This window comes from Acomys minous (genome assembly GCF_964271855.1).
Source record: "Acomys minous genome assembly, chromosome: 11".
NCBI lineage: Eukaryota > Metazoa > Chordata > Mammalia > Rodentia > Muridae > Acomys > Acomys minous.
The window spans coordinates 99,889,503-99,911,067 of NC_140492.1; the positions used below are offsets into that span (position 1 = coordinate 99,889,503).

Here is a 21,565-nt window from a genome sequence, read left to right on the forward strand (position 1 = left end):
TTCTAGTGGGAGTTGAAGAACAAGCAAAGGAAATTTTATGTTCAGCCAGAAACTGGCTTGCAGACCAAGTCTAGCCTGTTTTTTGTTTGTTTGTTTGTTTGTTTGCTTGCTTGCTTGTTTGTTTGTTTTTTTAAGGACAAACAAGCCATGACCACTTGTCACAGTCACACTAAAAGGGCGATGCTGACTAGGACTGAATAATTGCTAACAAAATGTCTGCAAAACCTGAGGTGCCTATGTGCTCTCTGAGCTTGTACAGAAAATGTTTGCCAGCCCCCGGTCTATATTAACGCAGTTTATTAATATATTTAGAGTGCAATTAAAATTCCCAGATTCACCTGCTCTTCTGATTACTAAGTTGCCTTTTCTTTTTGCTATCCTAAATCAAGGTGGAGTTGGCAGGGGCCCTGCCTGTGCCTGGAAACCTGTAAATTAAAATGCGCAGCCAGTGTATTCCTTTCCACCCAGAGGCGTCACATCTCATCCAAAAGTAGCAGCTAGAATACATGGGTGTTTGTATTTAAAACACTAGAGGAGCAAGGAGATTTGCTCCCTGTTGCCGACCCCCCCCCCCCCAGTGCCTTAGATAGCTATAAACCTATGTCCTACTATTCATTACTCTACCATGCTCTGTAATCGATCATGAGTATGCAGCAACTAGCAATCTGGTCCAAGAGCAATGCGTGTTAAAACGTGCTCCTCTTTCCTGTAAATAGCCAATGAAATCTGAAAGAAAAGAAATAACCTATATATGTATATGTACATACTTACACACACTTTCTGTAGCCATGTTTCAGCTAAAACCACTGCTTTTGAAGTCCCCAAATATTTTTTTCCAACAGTTTCTAGCCTAAAGAGTAAAATTTCAAGTTCAAAATGGTTATTTTTGTATTAAACAAAGGTTTAAGTCCTTTTTTTTTTTTTTATGTGCTGAGCTAATAGATTTTCCTTCTGAAGAGAGTTGAAGCTAGTAGTTTTTGTTTTGGTAAACTCATAAAAAGCTTATCTACAAGTTAATGGGAGTGATATACTAGCTCTCCTGGTCAGTTAAACAAAGGATTTTTTGCTGAATTTGGTGGCTTGACACTGAGAACCAGTACTTAGACTTCATAACAGCATCCACTGCTGCATCAGCAACCTTGTCTTTTCTCACAGACAACTCTGTTTGTCCTCGTAATTCCTCAGTTCACACAAAGTTCAGTAGGGGTGAGATGGCTCTGGCTTCTCTGGGATTAGTTAGCACCATCCTGGTGGGAAATCCAAGATGGATTCACTCAGGTCTCACACTTCTACTGTGGTGATTAGGATGGCTTCCGCCTCCAACGTCCTCATCTCCATGTGATGCCTCGTCACTTAGTAATGTAATTTACTCTAAGTACCTTGTAGTCCAGAACCATAAAAATCAAAAGTGGACTAAGACTTCAGGATGCACAGTGTCATTTCCTTCTCACTCTTAGTTTAAGCCATAAGGCAAATCACTGGGCATGAGAAACTAGACTCTGCCTTCTGATGAGAGTAAGTGTGCAAATATTGTGGCTGCTACTTACAATGCACTACAAACCCAAAATCTGAATAACTCATACCTTCTAAAATTTTGGTCTTCAATAGATCTAGCTTTCATATCAGTTGCGTAAGTATTATTTAAAATTAGTAATTTTTTATTTTATGTTTGAGTGTTTTGCCTGCATGCATGTCTGTGCCACCAAATGCACCTGGTGCCTGTAGGGGCCAGAAAGAGTGTTTTGGGTGCTCTGGAAATGGAGTAACAGATGGTTGTCGGCCATGGTGTGGATTCTGGGATTTGAACCTAGGTTCTCTGCAAGAGCAGCCAGTTCTTACCCCTAAGCACTGGGGCTGCCTCTCTGGCCCCAAGCTTTATTTATTTGATTTTCAAGAATTGCTTTACCTTCCCAGTGCTAACTACAGTTCTCTTCCAGAGTGCTGAGCAAGAGTTAGGATAGTGTGCAGTACAGTCAAAATTGTTTTTAAAATGGCTTTTCAAAGTGATTAAAGGAAATCTGATATTTTTTTCTGAAATAATTCCTTCATTTGATAGATCTGGCTCGCATTTCTCTGAGCACACTCTTAAATTCCCAATAAAGGTTCCATTCATTATTAAACTTTGCCATAAATGATATTATGGCTTTCCACTTTGACTAGGACCCCTGGCACGTACCATCATGAACAGGATTTATTATATATTATCATTTTCTTCATACTTTTTAGTCTCCTAGCCAAAATGTTTTTTGGGGAAAAAAATCAAGCTTTAAGACGTAAAAACTCAAATTTGAAGTTCTTTTTAATTTTTAATTACTTCATTTTAGAGACATAATCTTGTTGGCCAGATGTTAGGCCTTTAAATGTCTGTTCTGATAAAAACAATTTCCACAGGGGGCAAGTGGATGCTACTGCTTAAGCATCTCCAATCTCAGACAGGAAATACATTACTAAACATTTTGGACTTGTGGCCTTCGCTTGCATGCACATGGATGCACATGAACACATGTACGTACCTGCACATGTACACAAAAAGTTTGGACAGTTGGATTTCAGATTTTCTGATCAATGATAGTTAACTGATTAAAAAAAAATCTGTGTAAATATTCCGAAATTGGAAACTTAAGTCTGAAATATTATAGGTCCCAAACATTTTAAACAAAGATCCTCTCCCTATATTATATTACACTAATACTTTTTATCCGTGGTTCTTTGGGTAACATGTATGCTCTCAGTAATTTCTTATTACTTTATAACTATTCTATTTTATTTACTAGTAGTTTCCTATAGCATCCACTATTATCCAGACTTAGATGCATTCTATACTACAGAATACTTTAGAGGTATTGAAATTTAACTACTTGAAATATTTTTAAATGATTTAAAGCCATTATTTGCTGTGTAGAACAGGCTGACCTTGAACCTCATACTGTAAATTCTCCTGCCTTAGGCTCTTGATGGCTAGAATTGCAGATTTTCACCACCACACCCATGCTAAAAGAATCTTCCAGTAGTTTAATTCTACCTATTACCTGGTATCATAAATTTAGAAGTAACAGTGAGACAGGGTCATGGTTTTTCAGAAAGTCAAGCTGTGGTTCAAGACAGTGGCTTATAAAAGAAATGCCCTTGAGTTGAAAATGCACACAAGTAATGTGTTTCTTATGAATGCGCTGATCAATACGTCCATTTAGGGTTGTTTATTTCCCCCTATGCGGTCCATTTTCTTTCAGTCTACTTCAAATTACCATGCAAGGAGGTTTGGTGTCCGCGCAGCCATGCCCGGGTTTATTGCCAGGAGACTCTGCCCACAGCTTATCATAGTGCCCCCAAACTTTGACAAATATAGAGCTGTGAGTAAGGAGGTAAGTGACCGTCTCACCCCGAACCCTTTTACTGGCTTTCTGTCCCCTCGCCTCAACTCCAAGTGCCTTAGACTGTCTTACCTACAGTGAACGGTGAGCTGTTTATAGTGTCCAGACTTTATCATCATTGTTTCCCAACTTTTTTTGCCTTCAGTGTATTTTTCATTTGCTCTCAACCTCTACAATCAATCTCTCACAACTTTGCACAGCCTTAATAATTATAACATAAAGTTAATTTTCAGTACTTTTCTTGATGTATAAAAATAATTTTTCTAGAACCAACCTAATATTTCTAATTTATAGAAACTACTCATTGTTGATTTCCGTCTATTCTAAATGCAATTTTTATCATTATTTTATTGTTTGTTGCTGTTGCTCGTCTGGAACTCACTATATAGCTTATGTGACATTAAACTCTGGAGTGCTAGGATCGCAGGCGTGGCTCACCAAACCTGTCTCTGTGCTTTTAAACAGTAACAAAATTTACTTAGTTTGATGAGTTGCTTTGCTTGCTTCATAATCTTACAGAGCTACTTGACCGTGTAATACCCAAGAGGCTTAAAGAAAAAGGGCTACTCCCATGCTTTGAAAAGAATAAAGCATAGTGATTTGTTTACTTAGTAAAATTCTCAACTGTCTTACTTGGGAAGGTGTCATTCTTCTATTTCCATTAAAGTGGATCTATCATGCAATGTAGGGACTTAATCCTGAGTTAAAGTCAAGAGTGTTCCATGCTCATCACTTTTAGACTACTGTTATAAAACAAAGCGTGGCATAGGCAGCTGTGGGCAGGACTTGGAATTCATGCACTCTGGAGGCCAACCACGACTACTCAGTCATTTTGAGGCCAGCCTGAGCTATATGAGACTGTATCCCAAATAAAGAAGGAAGGAAGGAAGGAAGGAAGGAAGGAAGGAAGGAAGGGAAATGAAAGGAAGATGGAGAAGGCAACTGAATGTAAAGAGCTATTTGATTATTGACTTTTAATAGCACATGTGTATTTGTGTCTATGTGTGGTAGACATGTGTGTGTAGATGCCCATGGCATCTGTAGATTTCCTGGAGCTAGGCTTAGAGCAGCTGTGAGACCCCTGACCTGGGTGCTGGGAGCTGTACTCCGATTTTCTAGAAGAGCAGCATATTCTCTTAGTTGCTGAAGCCATCTCTGTAGCCCTGGCACGGTGCTTCCTGTTATTTTGGCATGCAAAGGTGATTTAAAGTCAATTATTTTTATTCTACTGATTTTCCCTAGAAATATTACTCCCATATTCAGGTTTGTTTTTTGGTTTTTTGTTTTGTTTTGTTTTTTGTTTTTGTTTTTTTGGGGTTTTTTTGGTTATTTGTGGCAGGGTCTCTCTGTGTAGCCTTGGCTGTCCTAGACTCGCTTTGTAGACCAGGCTGTCCTTGAACTCACAGCAATCCACCTGCCTCTGCTCCCTGAGTGCTGGGATTAAAGGCGTGCACCACCATGCCCAGCTCCCATATTCAGTTTTATTCATTTGAATCAGTCTGTTAAATCAGTTGCTTTGTGCCTACTTTTGAAAAAGTGGTTAAGCAAAGGGAATGTACCTTTAATAATTATTTTCCTGTATTCATAGGTAAAAATAAATAATACCATAAGTACTGGCTTTCATAATTTAAAAATCCTATAGATTTTATAAGAAAGAGCTTGAATCCTACTGTAGCTCAGTAAAACTTCTGATAGTATGACCGTGAGAGCTAAATTATTTTTAGTTGTCTATCACCTGCTTGTTTACATTAGGAAAAAAGTCTCCAAATTTGAGCAGTGTCTAGCTAGTTAATATACCAAACGAGTTGTATATACAAACACAGTATCGAGACATTAATGTCTCTGGCCTGGCTATGTCTGCTTTGTCCAAATATTAGGATAGCCTCACTGTTCTCAGAGCTAAGTGCTCGATGTTTATGGGAACAGGCTGTTTTAGTTCTTGCGGCAGCATCCTATGTAAAGGAAGTGAGAAGTACTCAGCCATGCCTCCAGGGAGCACTCCCTGTTCAGAGTGGCCTGCCAGGTACAGGCCTGCCAGAGCCTTCGTTTTCACTAGAAGGATGCTGTTTGCATCTGTCACAGAATGCACTCTTCCACAAGAGCAAAGCTATTTAAGGCACTCTGAGCAAAAGTGTGCCACTTTATGTTACCACTTTCTGAAATTTCCCCGCAGTTGTTAATAATTATGTTAAAATAGAATAGTTTCTTTTTTTGGTTTCTTGAGACAGGGTTTCTCTGGGTAGCCTTGGCTGTCCTGGAGTCGCTTGGTAGACCAGGCTGGCCTCAAACTCACAGTTGCTTGCCTCTGTCTCCATGAATGCTGGGATTAAAGGCGTGAACCACCACGTGTCACGTGTCACGTGTTTTCATAAAACAAAAAAATTTCTAATGCTGTGATGCAAAGCTTTTAAACGTTAGACGAAGAATAACAATCCAGAAAAGACATTTTCTATTAGATAGGTTATTTTGGCAGTCATCCCCTCTTATTTGAAGCTAATTTTTGGGTGGTTAAGACAAGCAGCAAAAGACTCCCTCATAGTTTCATGCAGCAAGCCATCCCATCTAAAGGCATTTTTGAATTATATTAGCTGTAATTCTAATCTCTGTGGAAGTTTTTTATGTCAGTGCAGCAAGCTTTGATGTGTGGTTGGATGCAAGCACGTGGTCACTCTGTATGTGTGTCACCTTTCCCGGTCCAGATCCCTGTAAATAGTACAGCTTTAATTTCTGTGAGCATTGTTCATAGTCTAACTAATCGACGTGCACTGCTCTCTAAAACATGCCAGTACTTTAAGTTTTTTTTTCCTAATGAACAAATATCCTCACAAACAAAAAGAGGAAGAATACGCTCGTGCCCACTTCTCCTTTTGACCGGCTTCTTTAAACCTTAGCCATTTCTTCCCCTGTTCCTACCAGAGTACTGTCTGAGATTTATTTGGCTCGCTCATATTTCTAGATATAGGATGCTGGATTCAGGTTGCCTCAGACAAAGCTATTTCATGGTCTTCTGCTTTCATGATCTATTTTAATACAAAAAAAAAGAATTTGACAAATATCCACTGGGAGTAAATTATTTATTCCTTAAATCCGTGAGCTATTGATTGCAGGATCATTACTATAGTTGCAAAGTAAGAATATCTGTGCTTCTTATCAGATATATGACAGGAGGTTTTGCTGTGGCAGCAAAATGTAAACTTTGTGTTGTTGTTCTTTTTAAAGGTTAAGGAGATACTTGCTGAATATGATCCCAATTTTATGGCCATGAGTCTGGACGAAGCCTACTTGAACATAACAGAGCACTTACAGAAAAGGCAAGATTGGCCTGAGGACAAAAGAAGATATTTCATCAAAACAGAAAACTATATAAAAATTGGTGAGCAATGTATAAAAACTTAGAGAAAACAGCTCTTTGAATTAAGCCAATTAACTCATTTGTGCGTATAGGATAAAGATTAGATCCATCTTCATAAATATGAGAAATCAGAAACTTAAAATATTCAAATGGTGTATTCTTTAATTAAATATATGCAGTTTCTTTTAAAATCAGATGAAAACATTAAATCTCCAGACTAAGAATCTACAGAGTTTGCCCAGGCAGTGGTGGTGCATGCCTTTAACCCAGCACTCGGCAGCAGAGGCAGGTGGATCTTTATAAGTTCAAGGCCAGCCTTGTCTACAAAGCGATTCCAGGGCAGACAAGGCTACACAGAGAGACCCTGTCTTGGGGCGGGGGGGGGGGGGGGGGGGGCGGGGAAATACAGAGTAGTTCTTCAGAGTAGTTGCAGAACAGCTGTTTTCTTCATATCAAAGCACTGAGACTGCACCGAAGGGGCGGAAACTCTCTGTTTAAAGTGGCTTTTGTTGTTGTTGCTAGAAATCAGATCTTTAAAAAGATTAGCCCCAAACACACCAAAATCTTGGCAATTTTATTTTATTTTATTTTTTGTTTCCCAGGTTTTCTAAAGTCTAACGCAATAAGGTGACTGCTTTCAACCCTGCAGAAATTCGTGACACCCTTCCCCCTTCTCCACCAGGGACCTTACTGTCACAAAGTGCAGGGAGGGCAGCTGCAGACCTTGGAGGGCTGCCTCCAGCACTGTTTTCTGAGTCAAGGTCTCAGGATCTGCTGCTGTCACTGTCCCTCCCATCGTCCCTTCCCGCTAGCTTTTATGCAGGTATTGTAGATTCGAACACGGGTCCTCAAGCTTGCTCAGAAAGTGCCTTCATTACCTACTAAGGCATCTCCTCAGACCCTCGTGACTCTTCTACACAATTAAAAGTTTGGGGACTCCATAGATTTTGCAAGTATTCGTGTATAATTATTCAGAGCAGTACCATGAGACGTCAGATGTCACCTTCTGCTTCTGCCCCCTTTGCCACAAGTGCTGCTACTTCCAATGTCTGACCTGTGACTCCATGAACTGAGCTCACCCAGCTGAAAAGGTGACCCAAAGGGATTCACTCACAAGCCACAGCCACTATTCATGTGTGCAGCTTATTCACAGCCCCAGAGGGGCTAGGCACTGGGGCGGGGGCGGGGAGGGGGGCATGTTAGTAATTTTCCTTGAACAAAAATGATGGCTGTACAATGGCATCAACTATTTTTCTTTTTTTTTTTTCTTCTTTTTGTTGTTGTTTTGTTTTTTGAGACAGGGTTTTTCTACATAGCCCTGAACCCTGCCTATCTTGGAACCCTTGTTACCTTATTTCTAGGGGGTAGGGCTCTCTTTTTTCTTTGATGGAAACATCAAAAAAAAAGAATCGTTTCTGGACACAGAAGCTTGGAACAACAACAAAAAAAGACTTTGTTTTGGTGTAACCTTATTGTTTGAGCCTGAGAGGACTAAAGTCTGATGCTTAAAAACCTCATTCTGTTAGTTCCTAGCTTTTATGAGAGAAGGGGGCAGGGAAATTATTAACTGATTGTTTTTCAGCACCCCCAAGGGTCCTCAGTAACAATTACTCTTACCTTGTGTTTAAAAACTTCTTTGGGCCTTTATTCTCTGCCAATGCTCCTTTCAGTGTGTGAAATGTCCAAACTGACAATGATGAAGGGACTGTGGTCATTTGCACAGTGTTCTTTGTCTATTTCATATTCTTAAGCAAATGGATTATTTAACTTCTGTTCCTCATACATAATTCCCTGTGGGCTGGACTCTAGTGAATAGCAGACCTTGTATTTACAGGGTGTTGCAAGTGGCAGATGATTGATGGATCTTTCTTTAAAGTCAGACAGTTTCCTATTTGCCCTTTTATAAAAGATTCTTTGTCTCTAGAAATAGGTGGTAAACTATTGTCTTTATTTGCAAATAAAGTAAGCATTTTGTAAAATTTATTGATTTATTTATTCACTTTACATCCCAATTGTAGCCTTCCCTCCTCTCCTCCTGGTCCCACCTCCCTCTCTCTCACCACTATTACCCCTCCTCTTCTCCTCAGAAAAGAGAGGTCCCCACTCCCATGGGTACCAATCCACTCTGGCACATCAGGTCACATCAGGACCAAGTACATCCTCTTCCACTGAGGATAGACAATGCAGCCCAGCTAGGAGAAAGTGATCCAACAGCAGGCAACAGAGTCCATGTCAGAGACAGCCCCTGCTCCCCTTACTAGGGGACCCACATGAGTTCACTGTGAGGACACCAGTGCTAGTCACTGCAGAGACGGATTGAGAACTGGACCAAGATGTACCTGGCCTGCATTTTGTCTATAGCTCTTTACCTTGACTTCTATTCTGCCAATTGGAAGAAAGAGCTTCTGGGTAGCTCTCTTGTCAGCTGTTCCATCCTCTTTTCCTCTCCAAATTGCTCTAAAGTTTAAAAAACAGTAAGTGAAAATGAAAATGTCCTAAAGCACAGATGTAGTAAATTAGGTCGTACTGTGTATGTGGCCTGTGAGTTCAGATTTGGGAACGTCTATCTATAAATTACTTCATATGACATAATTAAAGTTTGAAACTAATCAAGTATCTCTTATTATTTGCATATCCTTAAATTTTTTTCTGGTTTTGTTGTTGTTGTTTTTCTTTTTTCTTTTTTGGTTTTTTGAGACAGGTTTCTCTGTGTATCCCTAGCTGTTCTGGAACTCGCTCTGTAGACCAGGCTGGCCTAGAACTCAGACATCTGCCTGCCTCTGCCTCCCAAGTGCTGGGATCAAAGGCATGTGTTAAAAATACCTGGCTTTTGTTGGACATTTTTTAGAGACCAAGTTTATTTTTCAAGTAAAGTGCCTTCAACTGTCCTTGAAATTTAACTTAAATTTAAGCTCAGTATAAATTTTCATACCTATAACCTCAACACTCTAAAGGCTGAGTAATAGAATTAGAAGTTAACGACCAGCCTAGGCAGGGTATATAATTTAAAATGTGAGGTTAACCTAGCTCTAAAAAAATTTTAACTGTTGCTTCTGAATTTGCCTTAATTTGGGAAATATACATGTTATAAAATGGAATCAGAAATCTCTGTTATTAATCTTCTAAGTGCATTTAAATTGTTTTTATCCTATTTTAAGTTTAGAGAATAGTTTTTAATGAAATTGTTCATGTGAATATTTTTAGTATTGGTATCAGGAATAGAGTTAAGTGTATTTTACACTATATTTGAAAAATGGGCACAAGCTAATTTGCTTGCCTTACATGCTTAAAAGTTGTGTTTTTTCGCAGGAGGAGTGGGTCTTGGGAGAAAGGGGAGAGAGGGTGCTGCTGGGAGGAGTGGAAAGAGGGGAAACTGGTTGGATGTAAAATATGTGAGAGAAGAGGGAAAAAATGCCTTTCTTTGTTTGAGATGGGATCTCACTCTCTGATCCAGGATAGGCACAAACTTGTCATCCTCCTGCCTCATCCATGTTACTGAGAACTGGGATTATAGACATGCACCACTGTACCCAACTACTCTACTTTCCAACAATAACATTTTCCAATGCATTGATAATTATACTTTTTTGCCTTAAATTTGGACATTCATGAATTGGATCATACTCTAAGAATTTGTATAAAGAAGTTCAACTTTGAGGAGTAATTTCTATTTATAGCAAAGGTACCCTCAATGAAAGTAATGTTTTATTAACAAGCAAGTTAAAAGTAAAATTAGCATTTTAAAAGAGGCATTTCAGATCATTTTAACATTTTTAAAGTTTCTTCTGTGAATAAAGAAAAAAAATTTCCTCCTCAAAACAAAATTTAATTTTGATTGCAATGATTGTTTAATGCTTTTCCCTTCTCATTCGTCATCTTAACTTAAGGATCTTTTTTTTCCTTATAGAAGAATAAAGTGAAAAATATTTCCTCACTTAAAGAAAAAGTAATGGACTCCCTAAGTTAATGAGTTTTACATAAAATATTTCCTTTAAAATGTGCACTCAAAGGCAGGTGTGGTAGCACACACCTGTAATCCCAGCACTCAGAGAGGCAGAGGCAGGTAGATCTCTGTGAATTTGGGGCCAGCCTAGTCTACAAAGTGAGTCCAGGGCAGCCAAAGCCTCACAGAGAAACTCTGTCTCGAAAAACCAAAATAAAAAAGTACATTAAAATGCACACTAAAAAAAATGGGTAACACTCCTTTTAAGGAGAGCCTGGCAGCATTTTCTTTATTAAATAGTTACAAAATATAAACGATAGCATTTCTTATCTTGGTTCCTAGAAACAAAACCAAATTGCTTTGTCTTCAGCACTGTAGGATAGGGGTGGGCACTGATGCCTGTTATCCCATTCTTGGAAGACTTGGGCAACAATGACCAGACCAGGAATTCAAGGCCAGTGTGGGCTCCATGGTGAATTGAGGCCAGTGTGGCCTGCTAGACACACAAGTGTGCACACACGGAGAAGATGGGAAGGCAGGGAGGAGAGGGAGAGAGAAAATAATAACACAATGAATTGGGAAAGAGAAACCACTGGGGGAAAAAATGAAAGAATGAAGTGAAATCTATCTTAAGACGTGTATACTTCCCCTTTTTAATTAATTAATTATTTTTTATTTTTGTAGTTTGTGGAGACAGAGTTTCTTTGTGTATCTGGAACTTTTTCTGTAGACCAGGCTGGCCTTGAACTCACAGGGATCTGCCTGACTGTGTTAGGCTTGAAGGCGGGCGCCACCTCCCCTACCCTCTACCCCCTACCCCCCTACCCTCTCCTCCCCCTCCCCCTTCCCAGCCTCCCCTCAGCTCAAGTGCATGCTTCTTACAATGAAGATGACTTGCTCTTCCTGTTTGTGATTTAGAGGAGGCTGACAAGCTAAGCGAACAGGACCGGCCCATCTCCCCTCTGCTCTTCGAGGATAGCCCTCCTGATTTGCAGCCCCAAGGAAATCCTTTCCAGCTGAGCTCTGAAGAACAAAACAGTCCTCAAATACCCCAAAATTCGGTTGTTTTTGGAACATCAGCTGAGGAAGTGGTAAAGGAAATTCGCTTCAGAATCGAACAAAAAACAACGCTGACGGCCAGTGCAGGTATTTTAAGGGATGTTAACAGCCTCTGGCTGTTCAGCCATGCTGCTTAATTCAAGCTACCAGTACTGGTTCCTCATAGTAAAGCAGATGTAGCCTTTGATGTAGCTGCTAGTAACTTTGACCTACTGAGGCTACCTAAACCTAAAGGTAAGCTGTAGTCAAGCAAAAGAGACTATGGCCCAAGAAAACAAACAAACCAGAAACCAAAAACTATCATAAATCTAGAATAGCAATCCTTTAAGGGGAACACATATTGTGGTTGGATTTCCATAGAATGTTTGGTTGACATTTATCCTAGATTGCTTTGTAGGAGAGAGCCTAGCATACATGCAGGTTGGTGACCCCTCACTCCGACCAAGAAAAAGATCAACTTGCAGCATCGGGTTAAAAAAAAAAAAAAAAGAAAAGAAAAGTTCCATCAGTCCTACCTGTTCTACCAGTTTACAGAGATCATCGGCCCCTACGAGCATCCTAAGGCCCAGCTTAGGAACTAATAATGGTTGCCCCCACTTATCACAGAACTGCTGAGTCACCTTTAAAGTCACGTGTGTTGGTTAGGTTCCTATTTACTGTTCCAAAGCATAAGCATGCATGCTCAGCTTTAGGAAAATGTCCACAAACACCAGGATGAACCGGTAACTCACAGATTTAGATATACCTGACTCTGCAGTGTCCTGGTAAGACGCTTAGATTCTAAAACATTTGTGTGGTGCCTTGTTTGTGAGTAACAGTAAAGATTAAAAGGGTTTGTATTGTTGTTGCTTTTACTATAAGTCAGAATAGTTAATTTTTTAATGTGGGAAGTTAACATTGAGAAAAACTTTTTAAAAATTAAGTATCGATCATAAACTGTGTTCTGGGTCTCTTCTGAGGAGTAAGAATCCAGTACAAAGCAACCCTCTGTTCCTAGTACAGCTATAAGTAAAGCGATGATAGTTAATATTACTCTGTTTGGAAATTACTCTTGAATTTTAGAATATGGAGACTCAAATAGCCGTCATTTCTCCTGATGCCATGGCTAATACATTCCCTTTTCCTCAAACCACAGAAAGCCCAGGGCAGATGGTCAGCAGCCAAATGTCACTTTTAAAGTAGCATTATGTGTCATCCAGATATTTGCAATCAACCTTCAATCTCTTATCACATAATTAACTCCACACAGCAGCTTCCTCGAGTGGTCACCCTGTTCTCTCTTTAAGGCATTGCCCCCAATACAATGTTAGCCAAAGTGTGCAGTGACAAGAACAAGCCAAACGGACAGTACCGGATTCTCCCCAGCAGGAAAGCAGTGATGGACTTCATTAAAGACTTGCCTATTCGAAAGGTAAGATCTCAAATGAAGCCATCATTTCTGGAGAGGAGCGAGAGTCCCAGTGGTTCTCAGCCTGTGCGTCCCGACCCCTTGGGAGGTCGCAAACCAGCTATCCAGATATTTCCATCACGATCCATTGCAGCAGCAAGACAGCAGTTAGGAAGTAGCAAGGAAACACTTTTCTGGTTGGTGTCATCACAACCTGAAGTGCGGTGCAGGCAAAGTTGAGAACCACTGGCTGATAGTAAAATTGTTCTCTGCTGACTGGCTGTGAAGTAGTAGGTGGCAGGTGAGAACGTTGCTGGGTGGTTGAATGTGCACATAGAACTTTCTGTGGACACTCAAAGTGATGTCTAAGGAGCTTGCCTGCAAGAGAGTTTAACGTAAATAAGAGGTGGTAGCCTTTAAGCGCATCCCTGCCAAGGAGGAGGGGCATAAAAGGAACAGTTGAGCGCATGCTTTCAGCTATAACTTAACGACACTCTCAGACTTCTCCTCCGGTCCAGGCCGCTGCTGGGTGAGTGGCTGTGACACTCCAAAGGGACTTAGAATTTTGTTTTTGACAAAGTTAACCAAAGTACTTCACCATCTCTAAAATGAAAAAAAAATTCCCACAAGATTCCAGAAATGGCATATTTATTATTTATAGCTTCTGGATTTTTTGTGTTCTATGTCCTCCTTATTTTTTATAATTAAGGATTTTTAATTATTATCTTCTAATAAATTATTTTTAAATACTTTAAAATCTTACCAATATTTGGATTCACCAAGTATTTGAACCTAGAACTTAAAAAAATGAGACACTATTCATACCTTAGGAAAAAACTACTGTAAGAGATCATTAATACTGTGAACCTTGCTACATACATCCTTTTCCTTGAACATTAAATGATACCTCATATAAGTTCAATCATACCCATTATTTTGAGCAGGCTGTAGACTGCCACATAGGATTCAGTTCAATAGTTACAAAAGAAAACAAAGTTTTATCAAATTAAAGATAGTTAAGTACTTGGGCTTAATTTTTGTCAAAACCAAAACTCTAAATCCTTTGGCATCTAGGTTTTAGTATATTAAAGGCTCATAAGTATTGTACTAAAAATGTTTCATTTGCTTGCACTATCATTTCCAAAATTTGTATGACCACAGAACTTTTTTTAAGTGCCTTTAAAAATTCTATCAAATTAGACTATGGGACCAAGAATAATAATTTTTCTTGCATGATATGTGAAAATAACATTATTCATGCCTTTTGTTAACTACAGATTATAATCTTCACCTGGGAATGTCACTCAGTATCAGACTGTTTACTTAGCGTGTTAAGCCTCAGCACTACCACCAATCCTCCTTCACACACACGCACACACCACACATACACACACTCTCACACATGCTCACACACGCTCGCACACACTATACATACACATGCACACACCACACATACACACACTCTCACACATGCTCACACACGCTCGCACACACTATACATACACACGCACACACCATACATACACACATGCTCACAACTCGTACACACACACACACACACACACACACACATAATCTTATTTAAAATCCTAAATTATAAATATTGGTTCATCCGTGGCTATCCTACCCTGCATACACTCATACAGATTTTGTCTAAATATGGATTCTCTTCTAGGTCTCTGGAATAGGAAAAGTTACAGAGAAAATGTTAATGGCCCTTGGAATTGTTACGTGCACAGAGCTCTACCAACAGAGAGCATTGCTCTCCCTCCTTTTCTCTGAAGCATCTTGGCATTACTTTCTCCACATCGCCCTGGGTCTAGGCTCCACAGACCTGGAGAGGTATGCAGGCGTAGTTGCTCAGCTTTTTATCATTTTCATTATCATTTATCGGGGCCAGTTTGAACCTTTGAGATAAAGGCTGCTTCAAAAAATCTTAAAATTCATTTTGATTAGTTTAATTTAGACTGTCATGGTTAAAGTTATCAGTTTGGCTGAGGGAAAAAAGGGGTAACGACTCACTTCTAGGTGTGGGCTTCAGCGGTGTGGACCATGGCAAAGGGATGACGGTTACTTCTGTCCCCTGCCTGTGTCCTCCTGGCTCCAGACTGGAAGAGAAAGGTTGGTCGTCAGGTTGTTGATGAAAGAAAGGTGGCTTGTATTTCACAGTTGTTGCTGCTGCTGTTGTTGTGTTGTTGTTGTTATTACTACTACTACTACTACTACTACTACTACTACTACTACTACTACTACTACTACTACTACTACTATAGACAAAGTTTCTCTTGTAGTCCTGGCTGTCCTGGCCTCGCTTTGTAGACCAGGCTGGCCCTGATCTCACAGAGATCCACCTGTTTCTGCCTCCCGAGTGCTGGGATTAAAGGCGTGCGCCACCATGCCCAGCATCCACAGATTTATTCTTTAAGCAAGACTTGATAATACTTTGAAAGTCCCTAACTGTAGTTCATTTAGTTTTCTTTTTGTTTTGGGGGGTTGTTTGTTTGGTTGGTTTTGGTTTTTTGAGACAGGGTTTCTCTGTGTAGCCTTGACTGTCTTGGACTCATTTTTGTAGACCAGGCTGGCCTGGAACTCCCAGTGATCCGCCTGCCTCTGGCTCCCAAGTGCTGAGATTAAAGGTGTGCACCACCACTGCCCAGCCGTAAAATGCTTATTTTTATGTGTATTTTGCCTATTCAAATGTCCAGCTGTGTACCATATGTGTGTGATGTCCACAGAGGCCAAGAGAAGATGTCAGGCCCATAGGGTTGGGGTTACAGACAATGTGAGCTCTATGTGGTTGCTGGGAATTGAACCCAGGTCCTCTGGAAAATCAGCCAGTGCTCTTAAGCACCAAGCCATCTCTCCGGCCCATTGATTTGTTTTGTTTTGTTTTGTTTTGTGTTTTGTTTTTTGTTTTTGTTTTTGTTTTTGCTTTTCAAGACAGAGTTTCTCTGTGTAGCCTCAACTGTCCTGGACTGGCTTTGTAGACCAGACTGGCCTTGAACTCACAGTGATCCACCTGCCTGTGCCTCCGAAGTGCTGGGATTAAAGGCGTGCGCCACCACCGCCCGGCCATTTAGTTTTCAAATGTGTAAATGAATGCCTTCTGTTGGACGCTGTTGTAAGCACTAGAGAAAACAACAGCGAGTTGGACAAAATTCTGTCTTGGTGTAGTTTACACACTAGTGTGAGACATAGAAAAGAGTCAAAGAAATGGATGTACAAGTAAGGCAGAGTGAGGGCATAAGCAGTGACTTCAGAGGTCAGTGTGGGCCAATGGTGCCCCCCCCCCCCCCCCGGTGTTGGAGCCTGAAAGGGGCTGACCATGCAAAGTCGTAGGAGAAGGTGAGACACTAACTAAAGTCCTACACTTTGTTCTGCCGCTTTTTCATCTGGCCTTTGAGATATTGTGGGCGGATGAAAAGAAGGGAGGAGGGAAGAGTGCGAACGTAAAGGTCAGTCCTAGGCAGTGTCTTTATCATCATCTGTCCTGTCAGGAAACCGTCAAGAGACCGTATGTCAGGTGTCACGCTGTCTGGGTGTAGTGAGACACGTACAGTGCTCCTGCCTAAATGTGGGAATTAATCAGACACATATACCATCATGCCTGGCTTCCTTTGTGTTCTTGTATTGAAATTAAGGGACACCAAAAAAAAAAAATCAAAGAGGTTATGGATACAATTAATTAACTACCAAAGAATCGCAAAGGCTGATGATGAGTTAGAGGCTAGCCGAAAGAGAGGGGGCGGGGCAGTGCTAAGCTGGGCGCAGCATTCTCAGCTCTCCTCACACAGTTAGAAGACTTTGCTCTCAAGTGTACATACTGGGAGATGAAATCACAACCCTGTAAATGACCTAGGTGCTTATTTAATCCGTATATCGTCATCTGTTTCCCCTATTATGCGTAAAGGTAATTTAGTTTGGTATGATGTATCAGGTGTTATTCGATAGCATATAGAATCCAGCAAGGCTTCTGGTGTGTGAAAATTGCACGTTGGTTTATAATACACTGTAGTTGGCCTTCCTCCCCTCAGCCTGTGCTCTCTGCCGCCCTGTGATGCTTTGCTTTTCGTCTGAGTATGTCTTCCTTTTGAACATACATCCGTGGTTGTTGTTGTTGTTGTTGTTGTTGTTGTTGCTGCTGGGTATGTCTTCCTTTTGAACATACATCCGTTGTTGTTGTTGTTGTTGTTGTTGTTGTTGTTGTTGTTCCTGCTGCTGCTGCTGTTGGTTATGTTGTGCTCTACCACTGAGCTGCCTGCCCTCCCTCTTTTCTTACTATTTTGAAATAGAGTCTCACTTAAGCTAACCAGGTGATTTTGAACTTACTTCATAGCCCAGCCTGGCCTTGAACTCCTGGCCCTCTTACCTCAGCTTCCCAAATAGCTTGGGCTAATGTTACAGGATTGTGCCGTCAGGCCTGCCTTCTTCCATTTGATTGATTTTGTTTTGTTTTTGTTTTGTTTTGTTTTTCAAGGCCTTGGTCATGTGAGGCAAGCTCTATATGACCTCCTCGGGCCCCATGTTTAATCTAATCTTGTCTTTACCCGCTGGGGTGTGTTTTAGGACAAGCACTTGGCATAGTCTATTCGAGCAGACTGTGTTCGAGCAGTCTGGGCGGATCACATCCACTGAGTATTTGGAAACTGAATAAAGCACACGTATTCAGTTTCTCTAGCGCCTTTCGGCGTAGCTAGATCCATCAAAAGCAGCTGATTTAGATTCCCAGTCGTCACCCTGTCCCAAAGTCTGACTAACACATGAGTAATGAATGGCGAAACGAGCAGGAGAGGACGTGGTTTGCTGGTCCCCAAATAAAGCAGCACTGAATTCAAATGTTCTGTGTGCTGTGGCTGAGAGCTGCTGTGCTGCACCTCCTGTGCTCATAACCTGTGTGGCTCAGTTTTCAGACTCTTAATAGAAGCAAGGTAGGTAGCTATTTTCAAGTTTGTTTTCTACTGTAGATAGAGACTTGATTGGTGATGCCTGAAATCAAATTAGTGTCTTCTCTATTTATGTCTTAGTGACAGTTTCATTTTTTGATTTAAAAGAAGCCCTCTGGTTTTTATAAGATATAATTTTGAATGAAATGTTTAAAGAGAATGTTTGAGGGTGGCTCAGCAGTTAAGAGCACTGGCTGCTCTTCCAGAGGACCTGGTTTGAATTCCTAGCACCCACATGGTGGCTCCAGTTTCAGGACAGAGAGTTTCCTCTTCTGACATGTGTGAGCACTGCACATACATGGCACATACACATACATACAGGCAAAGCACCCACACGCATAGACTTAGTTAGTTGAAACAAGTATATTAAGTTCTCTTATTGAGAAAGAAATAAAGACCTTTTTTTTTTCTCATTTCAAGGGATGGAGAAAGGAAAAGTATGAGCGTTGAAAGGTAATGTTTGTTCTTATATTTTAAATAAGAATAAAGTTAATGGCTTATGATTGAATGTATGTTAAACTCTTTCAAGTTCGTGTTTAGTAAAGTTCATTTTACTGAAATATCACTACAATAGTTTCACAATTTTTGGCAGCTTGTACTTCTGGGGTAAACACGTAAGCTCTGTGCACTATCTTTGGTTGCTGCGCTCACAGTAGGACAACTTGGTCAGCATTTACATTTTTTAATACTGATGTTACTCCCGTTCAATGAAAACTAAACATTGTAGGATTTGTAATCTTTTGATAAGAACTATTAACTGTTTACCTGAGAATCATAAGGTATTACAATGGCAATTCCAGGAACTTGAGATATTGGCCAGATGAGCAGAGGTTTCGAGTTACACCTCGGGCATCTCTGACCCAAATTTCTGAAGTCTGAAATGTTCCGAATTCCAAGGCTCCCTGAGTGTTGAGATGCTGCCGCATAAGGAAACTTTGCCCCTCGGTTTATGTGACGGGCTGCAGTCAGGCACAGGACTGCTGGGACACGGTGCATATGTACCTTCAGGCTCTGCGCATACGATGTATTCAAGACAAACACATTTCACTTTCAAACCTGGGTCCCATCTGAGGACATCTCACTGTGCACAATCAGATATCAAAAAATAAAGTTAAAAGCAAAAAATGTCCAAATCCAAATCTTCCTTCTTGACTCAAGTGTTGTAGATAAAGATCGATCAAGCCTAAAGTAATATTGGTAAAGGAGGGCCTCGCAGTGGTTCTCAACCTTCCTAACAATGTGACCCATTAGTACAGTTCCTCACGTTGTGGTGACCCCCAACCATAAAATCATTTTCATTGCTACTTCTTAACTGCAGATGTGCTACTGTTAGGAATCTGTGTTCTCTGGTGGTCAAAGGTGACCTTTGTAAAAGTCATTAAACCTCTAAAGGGGCCATGACCCACAGGTTAAGAACCACTGGCTTAGAGATTGTTTAGTGTGGGGGCTTAGAATTTTGTTTGGAATCACATAAAATCTTTTTTTTTTTTCACTTCACATAAAATCTTAATGGAACTTTGCTTAGGGGAAATGTGTACATTGTAAAAGTTCCTCAGTTGTTTTCTCAAAACATCAACGTTCTGATTAGACATTTAAGAACCACTTGCCTGGTTCCTTTTTTCTCCCCCCCCCCTTAAAAACTCTCCTTGGATTTTCAAAAATGTATTAGGGCATCAGGTTTGGTACTGAACTAGGGAGGAAGATCCCAGTTCACAATCACGGATAAAGAGCTGGCTTCTCTGATATGTAAGGTACTCACAATAAGCAAGCACCAACATGCCAGTTAGAAAGTGAACAAGGAGAGCTGGGCGTGGTGGCGCATGTCTTTAATCCCAGCACTCGGGAGGCAGAGGCAGGTGGATCGCTGTGAGTTCGAGGCCAGCCTGGTCTACAGAGTGAGTCCAGGACAGTCAAGGCTACACAGAGAAACCCTGTCTCAAAAAACCAAAACAAAACTAGGAACAGGGCCTTGTGGCAAGCATGCCTTTAATCCTAGCACTAGGGAGGCAGAGACAAGCAGATCTCTGTGAATTTAAGTGAAGTTTGGTTTATACAGCAAGTTCTAGTCCACAGGCCTACAAAGTGAGGGCACATCTTAAAAAAAGAAAAAGAACTTTTAAAAATTTATTTATTTATTTATTTATTTAGGCTAATGAAGGTGCCTATCCAAATGGTTTTTGATTTATATAGATACAGATATTTTTAATTATGTGTTAGTTTATGTGAAAATATTAACTAGACCAAAGAAAATACAATGCTAGGCTATTTGAGTGTACTCTATCATTAGCAGACTACTCAGCTGTAGTTTACATTGTGCACCCAAATCCTGCCTGTTTGCCCAGGACGTTTAGCGAGATAAGTGCAGCTGAAGAACAGTACAGCCTATGCCGAGAACTGTGCACTGAGCTCGCCCAGGACCTCCAGAAGGAAGGACTCAAGGTACTGGATTGTTTCGTTTGGTTGGTTTGTTTTTGTTTTTGTTTTTTGAGACAGGGTTTCTCTGTGTAGCCAAGGTACTGCATTTTGATGGGGTGGTTTTAGTTTTAGCTTTTTTCCTTTTAGGATACTACTCTAAGTCAAGAGGCCCCACATTTATTAAAGCAGGATACAAATAAAAACAGTGCTCCTATCCCCCACAGCCAGAAAGGAAGTGAGGTCTGACCTACGTGAGCTCTGGGATGAAGTCACTCCGTGAAGGATAACTTGTGACGCTGGAATCTGGAATGGTCCCAGGGTGATGAAGGGCAGGCAGCTTTGTCCCCTTAACACCGTTTGAGTCACGTGCATGATCAGACTTCAATGGCAGGAGAGACAAAGACAAAGGGAAGGACTGTTAGAGTTGTGTCCTCCTGTCGTAAACCCTTTCCGGGTCATCCCAGCAGGCTTCGCTCACAGTGATGGCGACCTTCTAGCACAGGAGTTGTATTTCGGGGTTCTAATCCTGGTTGCCTAGCATCGACAGCAGAAGCCTGGGATGTTCCGATCCACCGTTGCGTAATCTTCCTTCCGAGCATCCACGTTAGTGTTTTCTCTGCCTCCCACTTCCCCAAGCCAGAGTTAGTTACTACAAAGTGTAACACAAAAGTATTTAAAAAGTGCAGGTCACAGTAGCACATGCCTGTAATCTCAGCACTCCGGGGAGGCAGAGGCAGGCAGAGCTCTGTGAGTTCAAGCCCAGCCTGGTCTATAAAACAAGTCCAGTATAGCCACAGAGAAACTCTGTCTCAATAAAATAAAATAAAATAAAATGTTATTGCAGAAAAATTGGAGTATGTGAAGAGTGTTTTTACTTCTAACTCTTCTATGGCTCAAGTATAACATAATTCTTTTTGAGTTTTTTTGTTTTGGGTTTTTTTGTTTGGTTGGTTGTTTGGTTGGTTGGTTGGTTTTTTTGTTTGTTGGTTTGTTTGTTTTTGAGACAGGGTTTCTATAACTCAAGCAATCTGCCTGCCTCTGCCTCTCTAGCACTGGGATTAAAGGCATGTGCCACCACACCCGGCCTCTTTTTGA

The 21,565-nt window shown here is 40.7% G+C and overlaps 1 protein-coding gene and 1 long non-coding RNA gene across 4 annotated transcripts in view; one reads left to right on the plus strand and one right to left on the minus strand.

Annotated features, from left to right (window-relative positions):
* Positions 1–21,565, plus strand: part of POLK (DNA polymerase kappa) — a 59,316-nt gene that overhangs the window by 30,562 nt on the left and 7,189 nt on the right. For all 3 annotated transcript variants that reach the window (XM_084802709.1, XM_084802710.1, XM_084802708.1), the window contains 7 exons: positions 3,231–3,362; positions 6,591–6,744; positions 11,585–11,812; positions 13,012–13,136; positions 14,788–14,954; positions 18,476–18,508; positions 20,398–20,494. In XM_084802709.1, the coding sequence (XP_084658835.1) occupies positions 3,231–3,362; positions 6,591–6,744; positions 11,585–11,812; positions 13,012–13,136; positions 14,788–14,954; positions 18,476–18,508; positions 20,398–20,494 (936 nt within the window). The remainder of the gene's footprint in view (positions 1–3,230; positions 3,363–6,590; positions 6,745–11,584; positions 11,813–13,011; positions 13,137–14,787; positions 14,955–18,475; positions 18,509–20,397; positions 20,495–21,565) is intronic.
* Positions 6,572–11,663, minus strand: LOC311609556. Its single transcript, XR_014783431.1, has 3 exons — positions 11,549–11,663; positions 9,093–9,180; positions 6,572–6,693 (listed from the first exon to the last, which is right to left on the minus strand). It is a non-coding gene; the product is annotated as an uncharacterized lncRNA (long non-coding RNA).